An 18854-nucleotide genomic window follows, 5' to 3' on the forward strand; every position below is an offset into this window, starting at 1 on the left:
CACAGCTAAGATGTACCCTGAGGGAGAGGAGAGGCCCTTAAGGAAAGCCTGGAACCACAGCAGGGATGTCCGTGGTCTGAGGGAGAACAGGACTCTGGTCCTGGGGGTGGTGAGTGGGGACCTGTTATCTGGTTCCATGCTACGGTCCATGGGCTCGCAAAGAGTCGGACACGACTTAGAGACTGAACATCTCCAGAAGGAGGTGAAAACTGAGGTCAAGATAGGAAGGGCAAAGAAAGGGTCACAGAGCGGGGCAGAAGAAAGGATTGAGGCGGAGGAAAATGGAAGGAGGGGAAAAAGTGAAAAAAAATAATTGCTGCAGTTAAAGGTTTGTAATAAATAGTGGGTGATGGGAGAAGCACAGAGAAGAAAGGGGGAGAGGGGAGTGGGGGGGCGGAGATGCACTGAGGCAGAGATAAATTTGCAATTGAAATTCTTTCCTGTTGAGGAGGAGGGGGGAGGTGGGGAAGAGATTTGCAATTTTAAACAGCTGCAGACCTACCCTCCCTCCACTGATCCAGGTCTCACCCACTAGCTAGCCCAAAGCTAAGCTCCTTTGGTTTCTAGCTAGGAATGAGCTGTGTCTTTCTTCTGTCCTGGGAAGTAGAAGCTTGGAGAGAGGATTTGGGGCTTAGGCCCTCGTAGCCCTCCTCTGCAGTGTGATATAGAGTTGTGAGTCTGGGGCTAGGGAGAATTTGCTGATGGACGTGAGGTGGGCCAGCAGGGACACAGCACCCACCATGTTCAGCCCTCAGCGTCTTTTGCCAAGCCTCAGCTCTTCCTAGCAGGTGAGCCCCCATTATGGGGGTGACAGTGGAATATCAGGCCCTCCAGTCCAGCACATGTATCCCCCACTTCCCCCTGCTCCCCAACGATTCCATAGGAGGAATGCCTGTATCCCACAAATTCAGGGCTTCTGCTTTCTAGTTATCTAAGATAACACCCCCCACCACCTTCCAATTCCTTTACTTCCCTGTTAGTTCTCCAGCCCCCCCAACCCCCCACCCTTGGCCCAGGTGCTGATTTGAATTTTCATTAGCATGCGGAGCCAGCCCCACGCGGAGCTCCTTAATGGCTCCTACTCTGACTTCACGCCTGGCTGGTCCCCCAGGAGGAGGAAAGTGGGAATGGAGGCTTCCAGGCTGACTGGGGCCAGATGGAGGACCCATTCCAAATCAAGGAATCTGAAGGTGAGGGTAAGACGTGGTCCAAGCAGGGAGAAGCCCCACCAGCCCCACCACTTTCTGGAAACACTCTGGCCTGAGCACTAAAGGTTTAATCATTAGGGACCTGCTGATACTACAAACTGAAGAGGAGTTAGGACACGTGGGACACTGAGAGGTATGGGGAGGTGAGGCGTGGGAAACTGCTGAGTTAGGCGGGGAACCAAGATTAAAAAGTTTGGGAGCAGCATGCAGAGCTGGGTAGTTTTAATCAGCTGGAGGGAGCTCAGGAATCCTGGTTTCTAGACTTGGAGGCTCATTTTGCCCGTACTCTGTCTGAGGGCCAGTCCCAGTAGAGGGTGGAGCCCAGGCCACAGCTTTGGGGTCTAGCTCTGCGCCCCACCAGTCCTTTTCTAGTTTCACTTTGGAACTTCGTGACAGTCAGCAGCTCATTCAGCCTCTCTTTCTTGGTCACCCATTAAATAAGGTTGCAGTGCGGGGACCATAGTATATGTACCTTGACAGCTTAATATTACTGTTACTTTTTTTGTTTTAATCTCTGGGGAGGAGGATTATCTCATATAAGCGTTTGTCTTTCAACTGGCCAAGAAGCTCCCACCTGTGACCAGAGATGGATCTGGAAGGCATCTGAGAGTAGCATGGGGTCTGCGGGCCAGAGGAAATTCACTGTGGCCTCTCTGGCAAGAGGATCTTGACTTAGGGAAATTACCTCTTCAGGGTGTAGAAAATCTGAGGGTGTTTTCCAAAGTTCATCTACTCAACAGATACATATGGATATGTGGCAGGCATCTTTCTTGGTACCCATGATGGAACAATCAATAAACCAGAGTTTCTGCTCTCATGGAATTTAGTTTCTAGAAGGGAAAAATAAGGAAACCAGGAAATATCAGGTAGTGATAGATCTCTGGAGAAAACATACCCCCCAGGCTGTGTTAGCTTCTGTAGAGAGGGGAGGCCTATTGGAAGAGGTGCTGTTTAAGCAGACATGACAAGGAGCCGCTGGGCAGAGACTGGGGGAAGAGCACTGCAGGCAGAGTCAACAGCTCTGGCCAGCCGCTAAGGTGGGGATGAACTTGCTGTGTTTGAGGAACGAAGAACGTCAGTGGGCTGGCGCTGGCCAGCCAGGTGGGGTGGAGAGTATTAAAGATATGCTGGAAGTAGGCAGGTGCCGGATCAAATAGGCCTTTTTGTAGATCAGGGAGTGGAGTTTGGGTTTTATTCACAGTGCAGTGAGAAATCACTGATGGGTTGTAAGAATATAGTATGGTTTACATTTTGAAAGGTGATTATAATGTCTGAATTTTGCTTTTAAACAATACAGGGAAAGGGGAAGTGCCTGATGATACAGATGAAACAAGACTGGCCCCGAGTTAACAAGCTCCTAATGTATAGCACAGGGAACTATATTCAGTATCCTGTGATAAACCATAAAGGAAGAGAATATAAAAAAAGAATGTATATATGTATATAGCTGGGTAACTTTGCTGTATATCAGAGATTGACTCAACATTATAAATCAATTATATTTCAGTTAAAAAACAAAAACAAAACAGGGACTTCCCTGGGGGTCCAGTGGCTAAGACTGTGCACTCCCAATGCAGGGGGCCCAGCTTCAATCCCTGGTCAGGGAACTAGATCCTGCATGCAGCAGCTAAGAGCTGGTGCAGCCAAATAAATTAATTAATTTTTAAAAACCCACATTGGCCCAAGTTTGAAGAGTGTTGAAGCTGGGTGATCAGTAAAAACAAAGGGATCCTTATATTTGGTCTATCTTTATGTTTGGCATTTGTCATAATTAAGAATTAAATAATTAAGTGAAAGGTCATTCTGAGTGGAAGGAGGGGCTGTAGTGGAAATGGAGGCCAACGTGGAGTCTCTTGCACTAGTTTAGGAAAGAGACAGCTGTGGCTTTGGCCAAGGTGGTGCTCGTGGGGAGGATGAATGGAGGACTGAGCTCACTTGAGAGGTTACTGTCGAATGGCCTGCCTGTGGGCGGGGGTGAGAGGAAACTTTGGGTTTTTAGCATAAGCAACCAGATAAATGTGCTACCAATTTTTGAGATAGGAGAGATGGAGAGGAACAAGTTCTGGGCAGAAGTAGAGTTCTGACTTTGGACATGTTGAGTCTGAAGTCTCTTAGACACTAATGAAGCTTCAGGTTGGCAAATGGGTACTTGAATGGTGCCGAGGGAAGAGGGTGGGCCTGGAGAATCAGCTGCCTGGCTGAGTGTCTCTCCTGCCACCTCACTGCTCCGCTCTCTCCATGTCTCCCCCACAGGGTCCTGGCTGTCACGCTGAAATGAACCCCCAGCTCTCCTCCGTCTGCCATGGCCACCCTTAACCTGTCCTCTGACACTGGCACCACCCCCTCCCCTGGACATGATGCCCCGTCCCTGCCTCTGGACACCTCCTCCCCCAGCACCCCTTCTGATCCTGTCACCAAAGATCCCCCTGATGCCCCCTCCCCCTCTGAGAGCATGAGGTCCTCGGAGGCAGGGGGGCAGCCCCTGGAGTCAGGCTGTGGCCTCGTCCCACCAAAGGAGATAGGGGAGCCCCAGGAGGAGCCTGGCTGTGGTGGCTTCCCACCAAAGGACCTGGGGGTGGATGAGGACAAGGAGCAGGAGGAGGAGGAGGAGGGAGAGCTCCCTCCTGTGGATCTGAGTGACCACTTATTCTTCACAACTGGAGGTGAGGCCTGCCTAGTGGCCAAGCTGTTCCCGGCAGGTGACAGTGAGCTCCCATTACCAAAGGGCTTCCCCCGGGGTGAGGCAGGCGTCAAGCAAGAGTCCAGCCTGCCCCTCCTTGCCCACCTGCCCCCTGTACACCTCACTGCCCTTCACGTCCAACATGGCTTTGACCCAATCCAAGGCTTTAGCTCTTCTGACCAAATTCTGTCCCATGATACCTCAGCGCCATCTCCGGCCACCTGTGAGGGAAGGGACGGAGCCTTCTGGAGCTACCAGCTGGCTCCAAACCCACCCGGAGATCCCAAAGATGGCCCCACGGGGAGCAGGGGAGGAGACCCCAGGGCACTCTTCTGGCTCTGCCTCCTGTGCCGCCTGGGGTTCAGCAGGCACCAGGCCTTTGTGGGTCACACACGGTCTCACGGGGTGAAGCTAACCACTGCTCAACACCAGGGCCTGCTGGGCAACCCAGCCGTGCTCCAGGAGGGGGACGAGGCCTGCATGGCCCTGCTGAGCTTCCTGGAACCAAATCTGCCTGCTCGCCCTTTAGAGAGACCCCTTGACAACAGCAGCACCGTGAACGCGGAAGCCAATGCAGCCCAGACCAAGAACGGGCCCCCTGTGGCAGAAGCCCAGGCCCCTGTCCCGCCCATGGAAGAAGTCATGGCCCTTAGCCCACCCTCTCCCGAGACCACTCCAGCCACCTGGGACCCCAGCCCAACCCAAGCCAAAGAATCACCAACACTGGCAGGCGAGGCAGGGCCAGACTGGTTCCCTGAGGGGCATGAGGAAGATGGCGGGCTCTGCCCCCCACTCAACCAAAGCTCACCCGCCTCCAAGGAGGGGGGCACTCTCCCTGCCCTGGGGGGCTCTCCTGAAGACCCTGGCGACCCGGCCCAGCCCTATCGCCTGGCCGATGACTACAGCCTGGCCCCGTCAGCCTTCCAGGGCCTCAGCCTGTCCAGCCACATGTCTCTGCTGCACTCACGCAACTCTTGCAAGACGCTCAAGTGTCCCAAGTGCAACTGGCACTACAAGTACCAGCAGACCCTGGACGTGCACATGCGGGAGAAGCACCCTGAGAGCAACAGCCACTGCAGCTACTGTACTGCAGGGGGCGCACACCCCCGCCTCGCCCGGGGAGAGAGCTACAACTGCGGCTACAAGCCCTACCGCTGCGAGGTCTGCAACTACTCCACCACCACCAAGGGCAACCTCAGCATCCACATGCAGTCTGACAAGCACCTGGCCAACCTGCAGGGCTTCCAGGCTGGGCCCGGGGGCCAGGGGAGCCCCCAGGAAGCCGTGGTCCCGCCCCCTGCAGGGGACAAGGAGCCCAAGACCAAGTCATCGTGGCAGTGCAAGGTGTGCAGCTACGAGACCAACATCTCCCGCAACCTGCGCATCCACATGACCTCTGAGAAGCACCTGCAGAACGTCCTCATGCTCCACCAGGGGCTGCCGCTGGGCCTGCCGCCCGGGCTGGTGGGGCCCAGCCCCCCTCCCCAGGCGGGGGCTGCCCCTGCCACCCCCCCTGACCTCTTTCAGTACTTTGGACCGCAGGCCCTAGGGCAGCCTCAGGCTCCCTTGCCTGGCCCCGGGCTGAGGCCAGACAAGCCCCTGGAAGCCCAGCTGCTTCTCAATGGCTTCCACCACCTTGGAGCGCCTGCCCGCAAGTTCCCTGCACCTGGTAAGCTCCCTGGGTGCTCTCCTCTTTTCCCTTCCCCAGGGCCAAACTTGGTTCCCTGCTTTCTCCTGAGGGCCAGCACCCCCACCCTTAGTTAATGCCAACTCCCTCAGCACCTACCCCTCCATTGCCACACAGCAAGCTAATCCTGCCCCATTCCTTCCCAGGGTCACTAACCTGTCTCTGTTCCCTAGCCCCTGGAAGCCCTTCCCCAGACACCCACCTGCCTCAAAGTCAGCTCCTGGGAGCCTTGTCTGACGGGCTGCCCACCTCGCCGCCCCCAGACGACAGCCCGTCCCTGAAGGTGTTCCGCTGCCTGGTGTGCCAGGCCTTCAGCACAGACAGCCTGGAGCTGCTGCTCTACCACTGCAGCATGGGCCGGAGCCTCCCGGAGGCCGAGTGGAAGGAGGTGGCCGGTGACACCCACCGCTGCAAGCTCTGCTGCTATGGCACCCAGCTCAAGGCCAACTTCCAACTCCACCTCAAGACCGACAAACATGCTCAGAAGTACCAGCTGGCAGCCCACCTGAGGGAGGGGGGTGGGGCCATGGGCACGCCCTCTCCAGTGCCTCTGGGAGATGGGGCTCCTTATGGCTCTGTCCCCACCTTGCACCTGCGCTGCAACATCTGTGACTTTGAGTCCAACAGCAAGGAGAAGATGCAGCTGCATGCCCGGGGGGCAGCCCACGAAGAGAACAGCCAGATCTATAAGGTGAGAGTGGGGCAGGAAGGTCTGGAATCCAAAGGACACTGCGCAGAGCCTGGGGGAGAGAGAGGAAGAAAAGGGGACTGGGATGGAGTGAGGAGATGCAGAGTGAGAAAGTGATAAAAACCCAGGGGAGCGGAATTGGAGAAGGCCCGGGCACCAGGGTGAAAGCTATTTGGAGTCAGATGTGGAGAAAGAGAACAAGGATGGTGGATTCTGACCAGGTGACTCCAGTACTTTATTCGGCTTTTCTGATGTTTGGGACTAGGGGGGAGGGTTCTCACGTCTGCTCAGTCCATCTCGTCACCAGAAGTTCAAGAAGACAGAACCGATTCTATTTGTACAACTAGGAGGAAATCCAGGATTGGTGGGAGGAAGAAAGGGAGGCGAGGGAGCAAAAGCAGTCACACTAAGGTGGCCAAAGGAAAGAAAAGGGCTCAAAAGGGAGGAAGGGACGTGGGGGTGCTGCCGCTGGTCAGGCTCCCCTGGGGGAAGCAGAGGAGCCCCCTGGACTCGGGGGCATCCGTCCTTCTGGGCCTGAGCAGCCTCTTTCCGTGCTTTCAGTTTCTGCTGGAGATGGAGGGGACCGCGACCGTGGGGCCGGAACTGGGGCTGTTCCGCTGCCTGCTGTGTGCCTGGGAGACGCCCTCCCGCCTCGCGGTGCTGCAGCACCTGCGGGCACCTGCCCACCGCGACGCCCAGGCCCAGCGGCGCCTGCAGCTACTACAGAGCGGCCCCTCGACTGACGAGGGGCTCCCGGCTCTTCAGAGCATCCTGAGCTTCAGCCATGGGCAGCTCCGGCCTCGCGGTGAGGAAGAGGGGACAGGAGAGGAAGGGAAGGGCAGCCCGGGCGGGAGTGGGGGGCCCAGGAGAGAGTGGCACAGGGATGAGAAACGGGTCTGTGCGCAGTCCAGAGCAAGTGGAAAGGTGCCGTGAAGGGTGCTAAAACTGGCTTTCAGGAACGCTGGGGCAGCCGGGGGGAGTGGGGAAGAGAGGCTATTGGAGGAGAAGGAAGAGAAGAGCAGAGATTTTGCGGGGTGGAGAAGTAGAGCAGGGAGGGAGGTGAGAAGGAACCACCCAGTGACTCTGAGTAGTGACCTGTGTGCTTACAGTGCTGGCGGGGTTGAGGGTTGGGGGGTGGCAGGAGCTGGTTGGAAAGGAGGAAGGAGAAGAACTGAAAAACAATAGACAGCTTTGGGCTGGGCCAGGACTCCTCTGAAGGAGGTGGGAGCCAGGGGCATGGCCCAAAGGCAGCAGGATGGGATGCTCTTGATGAGCTCCCCAGCCTCTTCCTGTCTCCGAGGAGCTCTTCAGCCCCAAGGCTGGGCTTAAGGGTCCCCCTTAGGCAGCTGAGGTTGTACTAGAGAGACTGGGAATAGCCTGCCGGGTACCACTGATCCAGGCAGTGCAGAAGAGCCTGAAAGGGACTCTGAGATGTGGGCACAGGCGTCTGGGCTTTGCAGGGGCCGGTGGTGGGTGAGGGTGAGGGCACAGGCAGCAAGAACCAGGAACAGGCAGCATTGACTGGTGCTAATTGAATTGCCAATACGCTGGCTGGAGTTAAGTGCCGGAGGGGCCCAGATCAATAGCTAACGATTCTGGCGCAGGGCTGAATGGAGTTAAGGAACTTTAACACTTTAATTAGGCCGCCACCGAAAATAAATTCCTACACATCTGTCAATTCTTGCTTGAGTGGTAATCTCCTTTCCCAGCCAGACCTGCCGCCTCCTACTCACCACAGCTGCTTCCCTTCAACCTCACCTCCCCACTTTGGTGCCTCTCACTACATTTCTGGGCTCCCTTGCTTCCAGGATCAGTCAAGACAGGGAGCTGAGTTTGGTCTTGTTCCTGTCTACTGCTGGGCTTGTTCCCTCGTCTTTAAGTTTCCAGGCTAGACTCACAAAGATTTCTTGGGCCCTGCAGAAGGAAATGGCAATCCACTCCAGTATTCTTGCCTGGGAAATCCCATGGACAGGAGTCTGGCAGGCTACAGTTCAAGGGGTCACAAAAGAATAGGCTACAACTTAGCGACTAAAACAACAGTAACAGTCCTAACACTGTTATTTTGCCCCTCATTCTCTGTATTTCTTTTCGGCAGCTTTTTGTCTTCTCCTGCCTACTGATTCATCTACCCATTTTCTCCTTCATTGCCTGGCCACTTGTCCTGCTTCTTCTGCCCTTTTTCTTTCCTTCTGTAGTGCTTCATCCTTTTAAATTGACTCTCCCTTCATCCTACACAGGGAAGACTCCTGTCACCCTCTTAGCTGGGCCACCCACCCCTGAGAAAGATGCCCAGAGTAAGACAGAACAGTTGGGTGAGTTGCTCATCTGGTCCATTTTTCCCTCCATCCCTTGTCCTCCTCACCACTCCCCAACACCTGCCCCACAATTCTCATACATTCTGAGGTGCTCATGGAACCTCTTGGTAATCCAGACACCCAGCAAGGCCTCCTGTCTAGAAGGAGCTACCATGATCAAAAGAAATGGCTCATCAGAGGGAAGGGAGGTGGAGCCACAGAGAGCTGGGTGCTTCCACCCTCTGGCCATCCCGCCAGCCTGGGGTCAGCCCTGCCAAGCCCTGCTCCCTGCATGAGTGCAGTTCTGTAGTTTTCTGTTCTTTCTCCCTTTCTCCAGGGCCCACCCTCTACCTTGCAAGCCCTGCACTACAAATCAGACCATCTTAAGGGCCCGGGGTCTGTGAAAGGAAGAGGGAGGGCTGTCACAGTCTCTGAATCTCTCTTTTCATCTTCAGTTTCTGAAGAGGCAGAGAACAAGACTGGCCCTCTTGGAGACAGTGCCAACCAGACCACGGTCAGAACTGGGGTAACGGGGAAGAGCTGGGGGGGCTCTGATTTTACTGAGATCTGCTCACACTCTAAAGGCTAAACTGTAGATCTTTACAGACAAGGGATTTCAGACCAAAGGTAGACTTAATTTTGTCATGCTTGTGACTCATGTCACTCTGAATACAATTCTGCACCTAGGTCTGGTTGCAGATGTGAGCACAGCTGACCCTGAGGGGTGGAGCACAAGGGGGATAACAAACAGGAAGCGATGGTGGGAATTTGAGGGAAAGGTGACGAAAGAAACTGTACTGAGGGGAGGAAAGACTGGAAGTAGATGGAGGGAGGGAAGAAAGAAATGAAAAGAGAAAGGCAAAAATAAAACATTAGCTGCTGCCCAGTTCTTTATTTCTGTTGGGAGCAGAAAGATGAGACATGAAGTTCACCTCCTTGAGAGCCCTGGGTGGCGCTGCCCTGGCACCTCCTTCCTTGGGCAGAGGAACTAACCCATTGACCCAGGTGATCCAGACAGCAAGCTCTGCCAGTCTGGATGCCTACCTAGGCAGGACCCAAGGGTAATTTAGGTTGACCCTGGGGGGATCCCCAGCCTCTGGTCCTGAGGTGCCACCCCTGCCTCCCATCTCTCCAATCTGGACCGCACACCCCGTGTGTGTTACGACTGCAGACACTGCAGTAGCGGCATATGTCCTCAGCTGCCTTGCATCCTGACTTCAAGATGTCCGCTCCCAGGCCTGAGTGCATTAAGCTGAGCATCTGGATACCCTTCCATTCTGGCCATTCCCTCCCTGATGTGCAGTCCTGGACCAATGGCACTGGCATCGGGAGGAAGTGAGCTGGGAAGACAGAAATGCAGGCTGGAGGTCAGGCAGTCAGGTGACGAAGGCGGAAGCAGAGGGGCCTCCCCGCCCCACCCTCTGGAGGTGTGGGCAGGAATGTGCCAGCCAAGCCAGGCCAGAATTCTCCTGGGCCACTGGGGGAGCTGTCGTGTTTGTTTACATTAAAAAGGAAAGGGGAGAAAAAGGCAGGCAGAGAATGTGGGAGCTGCTGAGTCTCTGAGGGAGAATGAGGCGGCTTCTGAGCAGACAGGTAGGGAGCGCCCGCTCCTCAGAGAGGCAGAGCGGGCAGGGAGCCTGTGGGGTCCAGGAAGTGCCAGAGGGGAGGGGGGCCATTTCACGGAGGAGATACAGGCAGGGCAGGGGCAGGTAAGAAAAGAAAACTAAACCAGAGGGGTAGGGACAGGGCCCTGTGTCGGCTGGAGACCTGAGCAGGCAGCAGAGACGGAGCAAGAGGAACCGGGATGAAGGAGACCGGAGCAGAGGGCAGGCTGAGGAAGGCAGGCTAGGGCAATTCAGCCTGGGCCTTTGGTCCCGTGGGAGAGAAGTGAGGGCGGAGTCAGCTTTCAGGACTGGGGCTCCTCCTCCATCAGGAGTGGGGGGACCCAGCCATGTCCACAAACCCCAGGGCCCAGAGGTGGTGGGGCCCTCCCATCCCTGACACCCCGCCTGTGTGCCCCCAGGCATTCTGCTGCCCATTCTGCAGCTTCCTGAGCCCGGAGTCCGAGCAGGTGAGGGCTCACGCGCTCTCCCAGCACGCGGTGCAGCCCACGTTCCGGTGCCCGCTATGCCAGGAGCAGCTGGTAGGCCGGCCTGCCCTGCACTTCCACCTCAGCCACCTCCACAACGTGGTGCCCGAGTGTGTGGAGAGGCTGCTGCTCGTGGTGAGTCCAGGGGGCGGGGGCCAGCAGCTGTGTGGCTGGGAGTGTGTGCTGAAGGAAGTGGCTCTGTGGGGATCTGACAGGAGTTGAGAGCTAGAGGCAACCTGGGGGCTGAACCTGTCCAGCAGCCTCTGCTCGCTGGTGAGGAAGCACCACTGAGGCGTGCCAGGAGCTGGTTTCCACTGCAGGCACGGCTGAGGCTGTAGGACAGCAGAGGCCGCAGCCAGGGGTTAGGTGGGAAATTAGAGGAGCCTGGAGCTAGGCTGGGCACGACCAGGTGTGCTGCCGGGGGGTCTGGAGTAGAGGGCCAGTGGGGGGAAGTCACTGACCTGTCTTCCATCTCAGGCCACAACTGTAGAGATGACCCTGACGACCAAAGTGCTGCCCGGGCCTGCTCTAAGCCCTCTGGGGGATGGCCCAGAGCCCCCCTCTCCCGCACCTGAGCCTGTGCCCAGCAGAGCCCAAGCCGCAGGTAAGGATTGGATGGCAGACCTCCCAAGGTGGCAGGAAAGGGGACCTGGGGTCCTTGAACAAAGTAGATCTGAAGACAACCGAGGCAAGGACCATGTGTGCTAAGCCCCTTCAGTCGTGTCCAACTCTCTGTGACCCCATGGACTGTAGCCCGCTGGGCTCCTCTGTCCATGGGGATTCCCAGGCAAGACTACTGGAGTGGGTTGCCATGCCCTCCTCCAGAGGATCTTCCCAACCCAGGGATTGAACCCACGTCTCTTATGTTTCCTGCACCAGCAGGTGGGTTCTTTACCACTAGCGCCACCTGGGAAGCCCGAAGCCAGGAGGAGTTACCCTAGATGTTAAGTGGGTGGGGTCTGACTCAGAAATGGTTCCCTTCTCACTGCACCCCCTTCTCTCTCCCCTAGAAGGCCCTCACCTGACCCCAGAAGCCAGTCCCGATCCTCTTCCCGAGCCTCCCCCACCCTCAGTCGAGGCCCCAGACAAGCCCACGGGAAGCCCTGATCAGCCCCCATCTCCAGCCCAGTCTCCAGCCCCTCGTCCTGATGCCCAAGCTGAGGAAGTAGCGCCTCCACCCGCCATGGCTGAGGAGGAAGAGGGGGCTGGTGGGGAGCCCCGCCCTGCAGAGCCCGCTCCGGCTGACTCTCGGCATCCTCTGACCTATCGGAAGACCACCAACTTTGCCCTGGACAAGTTCCTCGACCCTGCTCGGCCCTACAAGTGCACTGTGTGTAAGGAGTCCTTTACGCAGAAGAACATTCTCCTGGTCCATTATAACTCGGTCTCCCACCTGCACAAGATGAAGAAGGCCGCCATTGACCCCTCTGGCCCAGCACGAGAAGCTGGCACCACGCCTGCCACTGCTGCCGCCACAGACAAGCCCTTCAAGTGCACGGTCTGCCGGGTCTCCTACAACCAGAGCTCCACCCTGGAGATCCACATGCGCTCCGTCCTGCACCAAACTCGCTCCAGGGGAGCCAAGACCGACGCCAAGGCCGAGGGGCCAGAGCGAGGCCCAGAAGAGCCCAAGGAAGGCGAGACTGAGGGGGAGGCAGGCCCTGAGAAGAAAGGCCCTGAGCCTGGTGGCTTCCTATCTGGACTGCCCTTCCTGTCCCCTCCCCCACCTCCCTTGGACCTGCACCGATTCCCAGCCCCGCTCTTCACGCCCCCAGTCCTGCCCCCTTTCCCTCTCATGCCTGAGTCACTGCTTAAGCTCCAGCAGCAGCAGCTGCTCCTGCCCTTCTACCTCCACGACCTCAAGGTAGGGCCCAAGCTAGCACTGGCTGGGCCTGCACCCCTGCTGTCCCTGCCAGCGGCCGCCCCCCCTCCCCCACCGCCGCCTCCGAAGGCTGAGCTGGCTGAGCAAGAGTGGGAGCGGCCCCCTACAACAGAAGAGGGGGCTGAGGCAGGGCCCCCCTCACCCCTGCACCCAACGCCCAACGAGGCAGCCCGCACCGCAGCCAAAGCCCTTCTAGAAAACTTCGGGTTTGAGCTGGTGATCCAGTACAACGAAGGAAAGCAGACTGTGCCCCCACCCCCGACCCCGCCCCCCCCAGAGGCCCTGGGGGGCGGGGACAAGTTGGCCTGCAGGGCCTGTGGGAAACTCTTCTCCAATATGCTTATCCTCAAGACACATGAGGAGCACGTGCACCGCCGCTTTCTGCCCTTCGAGGCCCTGAGCCGATACGCTGCTCAGTTTCGAAAGAGCTATGATAGCCTCTACCCGCCCCCTGCAGAATCCCCCAAACCGCCCGACGGGCCCCTGGATTCCCCTGCTCCCCAACTGGGCCCACCTTTCCTGGTCCCAGAGCCTGAGGTAGGGGGGGCCCGTCCCCCTGAGGAGCGAGGTCGGGCTGGAGGACGCTGGCCCCCAGAGGAGGATGAAAGCGCCAGAGGGAATCTTCCTCCCCTGGTGCCTGCAGGCCGCCGCTTCTCCAGAACCAAGTTCACAGAGTTTCAGACCCAAGCCCTGCAGTCTTTCTTTGAGACCAGCGCCTACCCCAAGGACGGCGAGGTGGAGCGGCTCGCAAGTCTCTTGGGCCTGGCTAGCCGCGTGGTGGTGGTATGGTTCCAGAACGCCCGCCAGAAAGCTCGTAAAAATGCCAGCGATGGTGGGCCTGCGCCCAGTGGAGGAGGTACCGGGGGAGCCTCCGGCTGCAGGCGCTGCCATGCCACCTTCTCCTGTGTTTTTGACTTGGTACGGCACCTCAAGAAATGCTATGACGACCAGCCTGCTGACGACGAGGAGGAAGAGGCAGAGAGAGGGGAAGAAGAGGAAGAGGCAGAGGATGACGCAGAGGAGGAACAGGGCCCGGAGCCCCCAGCAGGGCCTGAGGGCCCACCACCAGAACCCTCAGACAGGGAGGACCTGGGCCAGGCGGAGGCCACAAAGCCAGAGGGCAAAGAGCCCGAAGGCAGGGCCCCTCCCTCGCCTTCCCCAGTCCATACCTGTGACCAGTGCGCCCTGTCTTTCCCCAACCAGGACCTCCTGGCCAACCACCGCCGGCTCCACTTCCTGCCACCTGTGCAGCCCAGTGCTGCCCCCCACCTCCTAGACCTGCCCATGCTTGTGTTTGGGGAGCGAAACCCCCTGGTGGCAGGCACTCCGCCAGTGCCACCCCTCAAACGGAAGCACGAGGACGGTAGCCTGTCCCCAACGGGCAGTGAAGTGGGGGTGGGTGGGGAGGGCGAGCCCCCAGGGATAAGCGCCTGCGTACCACCATCCTGCCCGAGCAGCTGGAGATCCTATACCGCTGGTACATGCAGGACTCCAATCCCACACGCAAGATGCTCGACTGCATCTCCGAGGAGGTGGGGCTCAAGAAGCGAGTGGTGCAGGTCTGGTTCCAGAACACCAGGGCCCGGGAGCGGAAGGGCCAGTTTCGAAGCACCCCTGGAGGAGTGCCCAATCCAGCAGTCAAGCCCCCCATTACACCCAGCCCTGCACCCTTCCCCAAGTTCAACCTCTTGCTGGGCAAGGCAGATGATGGGGCTGGGAGGGAGGCCCCTAAGAGGGATGCACCTGCTCTTCCCTACCCCACAGTCACCCCGGCTGCCGGGCCCCTGCCTTTCCTGCCACCTGGGAAAGAGCCCCCCACTCTGACACCAGAGCCACTTCTACCTCTCCCAGCTCCCCCTCCACCCTGTGAGGACGAGGGCCCGGAGGAGCCATCAAAAGCTTCTCCAGAGAGTGAGGCCTGCAGTCCATCAGCAGGGGATTTAAGTGATTCGTCAGCTTCCAGTCTGGCCGAACCAGAGTCCCCTGGGGTTGGAGGGGCCAGTGGGGGCCCAGGAGGTGGAGGTGGAGTTCCAGATGGGATGGGGCAGCGGCGCTATAGGACCCAGATGAGCAGCCTGCAGCTGAAGATCATGAAAGCCTGCTATGAAGCCTACCGCACCCCAACCATGCAGGAGTGCGAGGTGCTGGGCGAGGAGATCGGGCTGCCCAAGAGAGTCATCCAGGTCTGGTTCCAGAATGCTCGCGCCAAGGAGAAGAAGGCCAAGCTCCAAGGGGCAGCAGTTGGTGGGGCTGGGGGCAGCAGTGAGAGCCCCTTGGCAGCCCAGCGCACTGACTGCCCCTACTGTGACGTCAAATATGACTTCTATGTCTCCTGCCGAGGCCATCTCTTTTCCCGCCAGCACCTGGCCAAGCTTAAGGAGGCAGTCCGAGCCCAGCTGAAGAGTGAAAGCAAGTGTTACGACTTGGCACCAGCACCTGAGGCAGCCCCGGCTCCCAAGGCTCCGCCCGCCACTGCACCTGCCTCTGTGCCCCTCGGGGCTGCCCCGGCCCTGCCTCGCCTGGCCCCCGTCCTCTTGTCTGGCCCAGCTCTGGCCCAGCCCCCACTGGGCAGCCTAGCTCCTTTCAGTTCAGGTGAGTGAGAGCTTGGGAGGAGCTGGGCTTCAGAGGGCATCTCCCTCTAATGGGGTGTCCTTCCTTTTCCTTCCTGACTCTTCTGCCTCCAGTCTCCTCCTGGGCCTCCCTGTGTTTCCTACTGGTGCGGGAGGGAAGGGAGCATGGAGGCTAGGTGGTGGAAGGCGTGAGTGTGCAGGAGGTCATCTCCAGCAGGCAGGATGGTGGTGCTGGGAGGTGGCTGATCGTCACTCTTCATCTTCCTAGGCCCTGCAGCCTCCTCAGGCCTCCTTGGCCTTGCCACTTCGGTCCTACCTGCTACCACAGTGGTCCAGACTGCTGGCCCAGGCTGCCCTTTACCTCAGAGACAAGTTCCTGACCAAACCAAGCCCTCTCCAGCAGGCACCACTGACTCTGCCCCGGGCCCACCCCCCGAACCCTCTGGGGACAAGGTTTCTGGTGAGCGAAAGCCAGTTGCAGCCCCCACCAACTCCTCCGCTGACGCCCTCAAGAACCTCAAAGCATTGAAGGCTACTGTCCCAGCCCTGTTGGGGGGCCAGTTCCTGCCCTTCCCATTGCCTCCTGCAGGGGGTGCCACACCGCCAGCGGTCTTTGGCCCCCAGCTGCCGGGGGCCTACTTCCAACAGCTCTATGGCATGAAGAAGGGGCTGTTCCCCATGAACCCGGTGATACCTCAGACCCTCATCGGACTGCTCCCCAACGCCCTTCTCCAGCCACCGCCCCAGGCCCCTGAGCCCACAGCCACAGCGCCTCCGAAGCCACCCGAACTGCCTGCTCCCAGGGAGGGGGAGGCTGGGGAGGCCGATGAGCTGCTGACGGGCAGCCCTGGCATCTCCACCGTGGATGTGACCCACCGCTACCTGTGCCGCCAGTGCAAGATGGCGTTTGATGGGGAGGCCCCGGCCACTGCTCACCAGAGATCCTTCTGCTTCTTTGGGCGGGGCTCTGGGGGCTCCGTGCCTGCCCCGCTGCGGGTGCCCGTCTGTACCTACCACTGCCTGGCATGTGAGGTGCTGCTGAGTGGGCGAGAGGCCCTAGCCTCGCACCTGCGCTCCTCGGCCCACAGGCGCAAGGCGGCCCCGCCCCCAGGGGGCCCACCTGGCACGGCCACCAACGCTGCCACTGCCGCCACGGCTGCGGTGGCTTTTGCCAAAGAGGAAGCAAGATTACCTCACACGGACTCCAACCCCAAAACGACTACTACCTCTACACTTCTAGCTTTATAAACAGATAAACCAAGATGTGGGGGAAGGGTGGGCCTTAGGTCTCCTCTTCCTCCAAGGGGTGTGTGGGGAGCGCAAATCCTTCACCCCCCCGGCCCCGCCCACCTCACGGGAATCTCCGTTCCCACCCCCAGTGGGCTTCACACCTCACCTCCAGCAGAATCCTGCCTCCTCCCCCACCCCCACTGACACGCCAACCCTTCGCAAATTCTTGCCCCTTGGTCTCCATGGGCGCACACACCCATCTTCCCATCTTGATTATCCATTAACGTCTGCCTGCCCACCAGGCACAAAATCTCCTTGGTTTCATCTTCCTACAGCCTCTTTCCTACTGAATTCCCAGTCACCCCTTAACGCCTATAACCATGCAAATACATGTTATCTCATGCTGTTCCACTGACTGAGAAAACACCAAAAGAAAGAAAAGAAAGGAAAACAAGAAAACCCAAGACAAAGAAGGGGAAAGGAAAATAAACTTTGCCACTTCCCCTTCTTCCTACCCTCCTCGGCTAGAGTACCATACGGCTCACAAACTCTTCCCAAATACTCAGCTGGCTCCCAAGGCTGAAGCCTGAGATGGGCAGGGAGCCCACGAAACTCTAACCAAACTGGAGGTGAGCAGGGGGAAGTGCTCCGGCTTACTCTCCTCACAGCCCTCCCTCCTCACCTGACAGGGGAGCCCCTGTGGCCTGGACTCTAGAGAAGCCAGCACCAGGAACCCCTCTGCCAACCCCCACCCTGCACCCTGGGAACTGCAGTTAACTTATTCTCAAAGGCTTTAAACACAGAGATCCTCTCAGAAGCCGTGGGCCTGCCCCTTGTCCCAGCCCTGCCACATGGGGATCCAGCCTCCGGGACCGGCACTGCCCACCAACGGCAAATCCAAAGTTCTTTTGAAAAAAACTGAAACACACACAACCAAAAAAAAGAGAGAGCACGAACTCTCGTGTGGGAGAGATGGAGAGACCAGACCAGAGGAATGAACTAATGACAAACTTGGAAAACAGAAAAAAAAAAAAAAAAAGCCTGAAAACTCTCCCATCAAACAAGTGTTTTTTTTTTCCCTGTTTGTGTCACTCCCCACCCCATTCCATTTTAAGGGTTTCTTTGAACCACCTTGTCTCTGGAAGATCAATGACTTTAGTCCTTGCTTGGGTACAGCGGTCCTGGAGACTGCCAGCAGTACAGCCCTGTCCCATACTGTGCCCAGCCACAAGCTGGTAATGGGGAAAAGGTTAAAGGTTTAACCTTTAACCACCTTTAACCTGGACGCTGGGAGGGACCCATCTTTGCCCCCTGAACTGAGTATTTTCTCAGGACAGGTAACATCCCCTCATTCTCAGCTGTGGGTTAGAAAAGTCAGTGTCACTGAAAGTGGCTTGGCCATCTCAGGAGGAAAGGGTGGACTGGACTGGGCAGTTAGGCATGTAATTGCCTCCATCTGCTCTCATTCACTTCTTTCACAAAACTCTTCTGTTCCCTTCCTGGTGCCCCCTTCACATTTCTGGCACTTCTTGAACTTTTTTGTTTGTGGGGAGCCTTCCTCCCCATCTGTGTTCTTCCCCTCCTCCCAACCCTATCCTCTGCCCTGGCTTCCAGCTTCCTCCAGCCACATCTACCTCCTCCAGGAACCAGAAGCTTCTGGAGGTACCTCCCCAAAGGAGGTGCTCCCTATGAGGCTCATAGGGCATAGAGCCGATGACATCCAAGGGGCTGGGTGGGCAAGGAGATGACTGAAGCCCAAGGTCAATCTTTGATAGGGAGAGATCCCCCAGGGAACCAACAGATGAGGAATCAGCTAGAAGAAGGGTTTAACCTTTAACCATCTTTAACCTTGTTTTTCTGTAAGAATCAAGTGGTAACTGTGGCAACCCCAAAGCCTACCTGCAGTGGCACTGGGTAGAGAAGCAGGTATTTAGCAGAAGCCTCCAGAAACTTTCCAGTCCTCCAGATGGCTTCTCCTCCAACCCTTGCCCCTAAGACCTCCTCTTTCTAGGTGGTTTCCTTCTACATGTTCCCTTCAGGCTGCTCTGCTACCATTATCAATTTCATACATACACACCGCTCATCCAGCCAGCCCTGGGACTGAGATTTTGTGGTCTGTCGGTCACTCCTCGAACATATTCATGCTGAAGCAGTGCAGAAAAGACAGGAGGGGAGGGAAAACTGCTCGGTCTCTAGTCCCCATATGTTCTGTGAATCTCACTTCCGGGCCCATTCATTTCTGAAATTAAAAGCTCCAACTCTAGCAAATCAGGGGTTGGGTGGATTAGTTATCCTGATGATGCTAAATACGCCAGTTACAAATGCAGGCAAGAGGAATGAAACTGCCCAACCATGGGCTCGCTCTTGTGGCCCCCACCTTTCTCCACCCCAGCATCTCTCGTGCACACCGCCTATCCTTTGCTCTCTCCTGTTGAAATTCTGTGTATAAAATTATTTTCTTAGCAGCATGTATATGAGGAAAAAAGCTTTTTCACTCTGCTTTCTGGGAATGTGATTTGTGTATAA

General features: G+C 57.4%; 1 protein-coding gene across 1 annotated transcript; it reads left to right on the forward strand.

Moving 5' to 3' along the window:
* The first annotated feature begins 128 nt into the window (after positions 1-128).
* Positions 129-18557, forward strand: ZFHX2 (zinc finger homeobox 2). The gene is given in 11 exon segments (XM_070377453.1): positions 129-1190; positions 3462-5557; positions 5749-6266; positions 6825-7068; positions 8501-8575; positions 9013-9071; positions 10581-10781; positions 11124-11250; positions 11657-13945; positions 13948-15120; positions 15367-18557. Coding segments are annotated over 10 exon segments (7713 nt in total). The 5' UTR covers positions 129-1190; positions 3462-3510; the 3' UTR covers positions 16347-18557.
* Positions 18558-18854: the final 297 nt, after the last annotated feature.

The sequence above is a fragment of the Bos mutus genome, chromosome 10 (genome assembly GCF_027580195.1).
Source record: "Bos mutus isolate GX-2022 chromosome 10, NWIPB_WYAK_1.1, whole genome shotgun sequence".
Lineage (NCBI taxonomy): Eukaryota > Metazoa > Chordata > Mammalia > Artiodactyla > Bovidae > Bos > Bos mutus.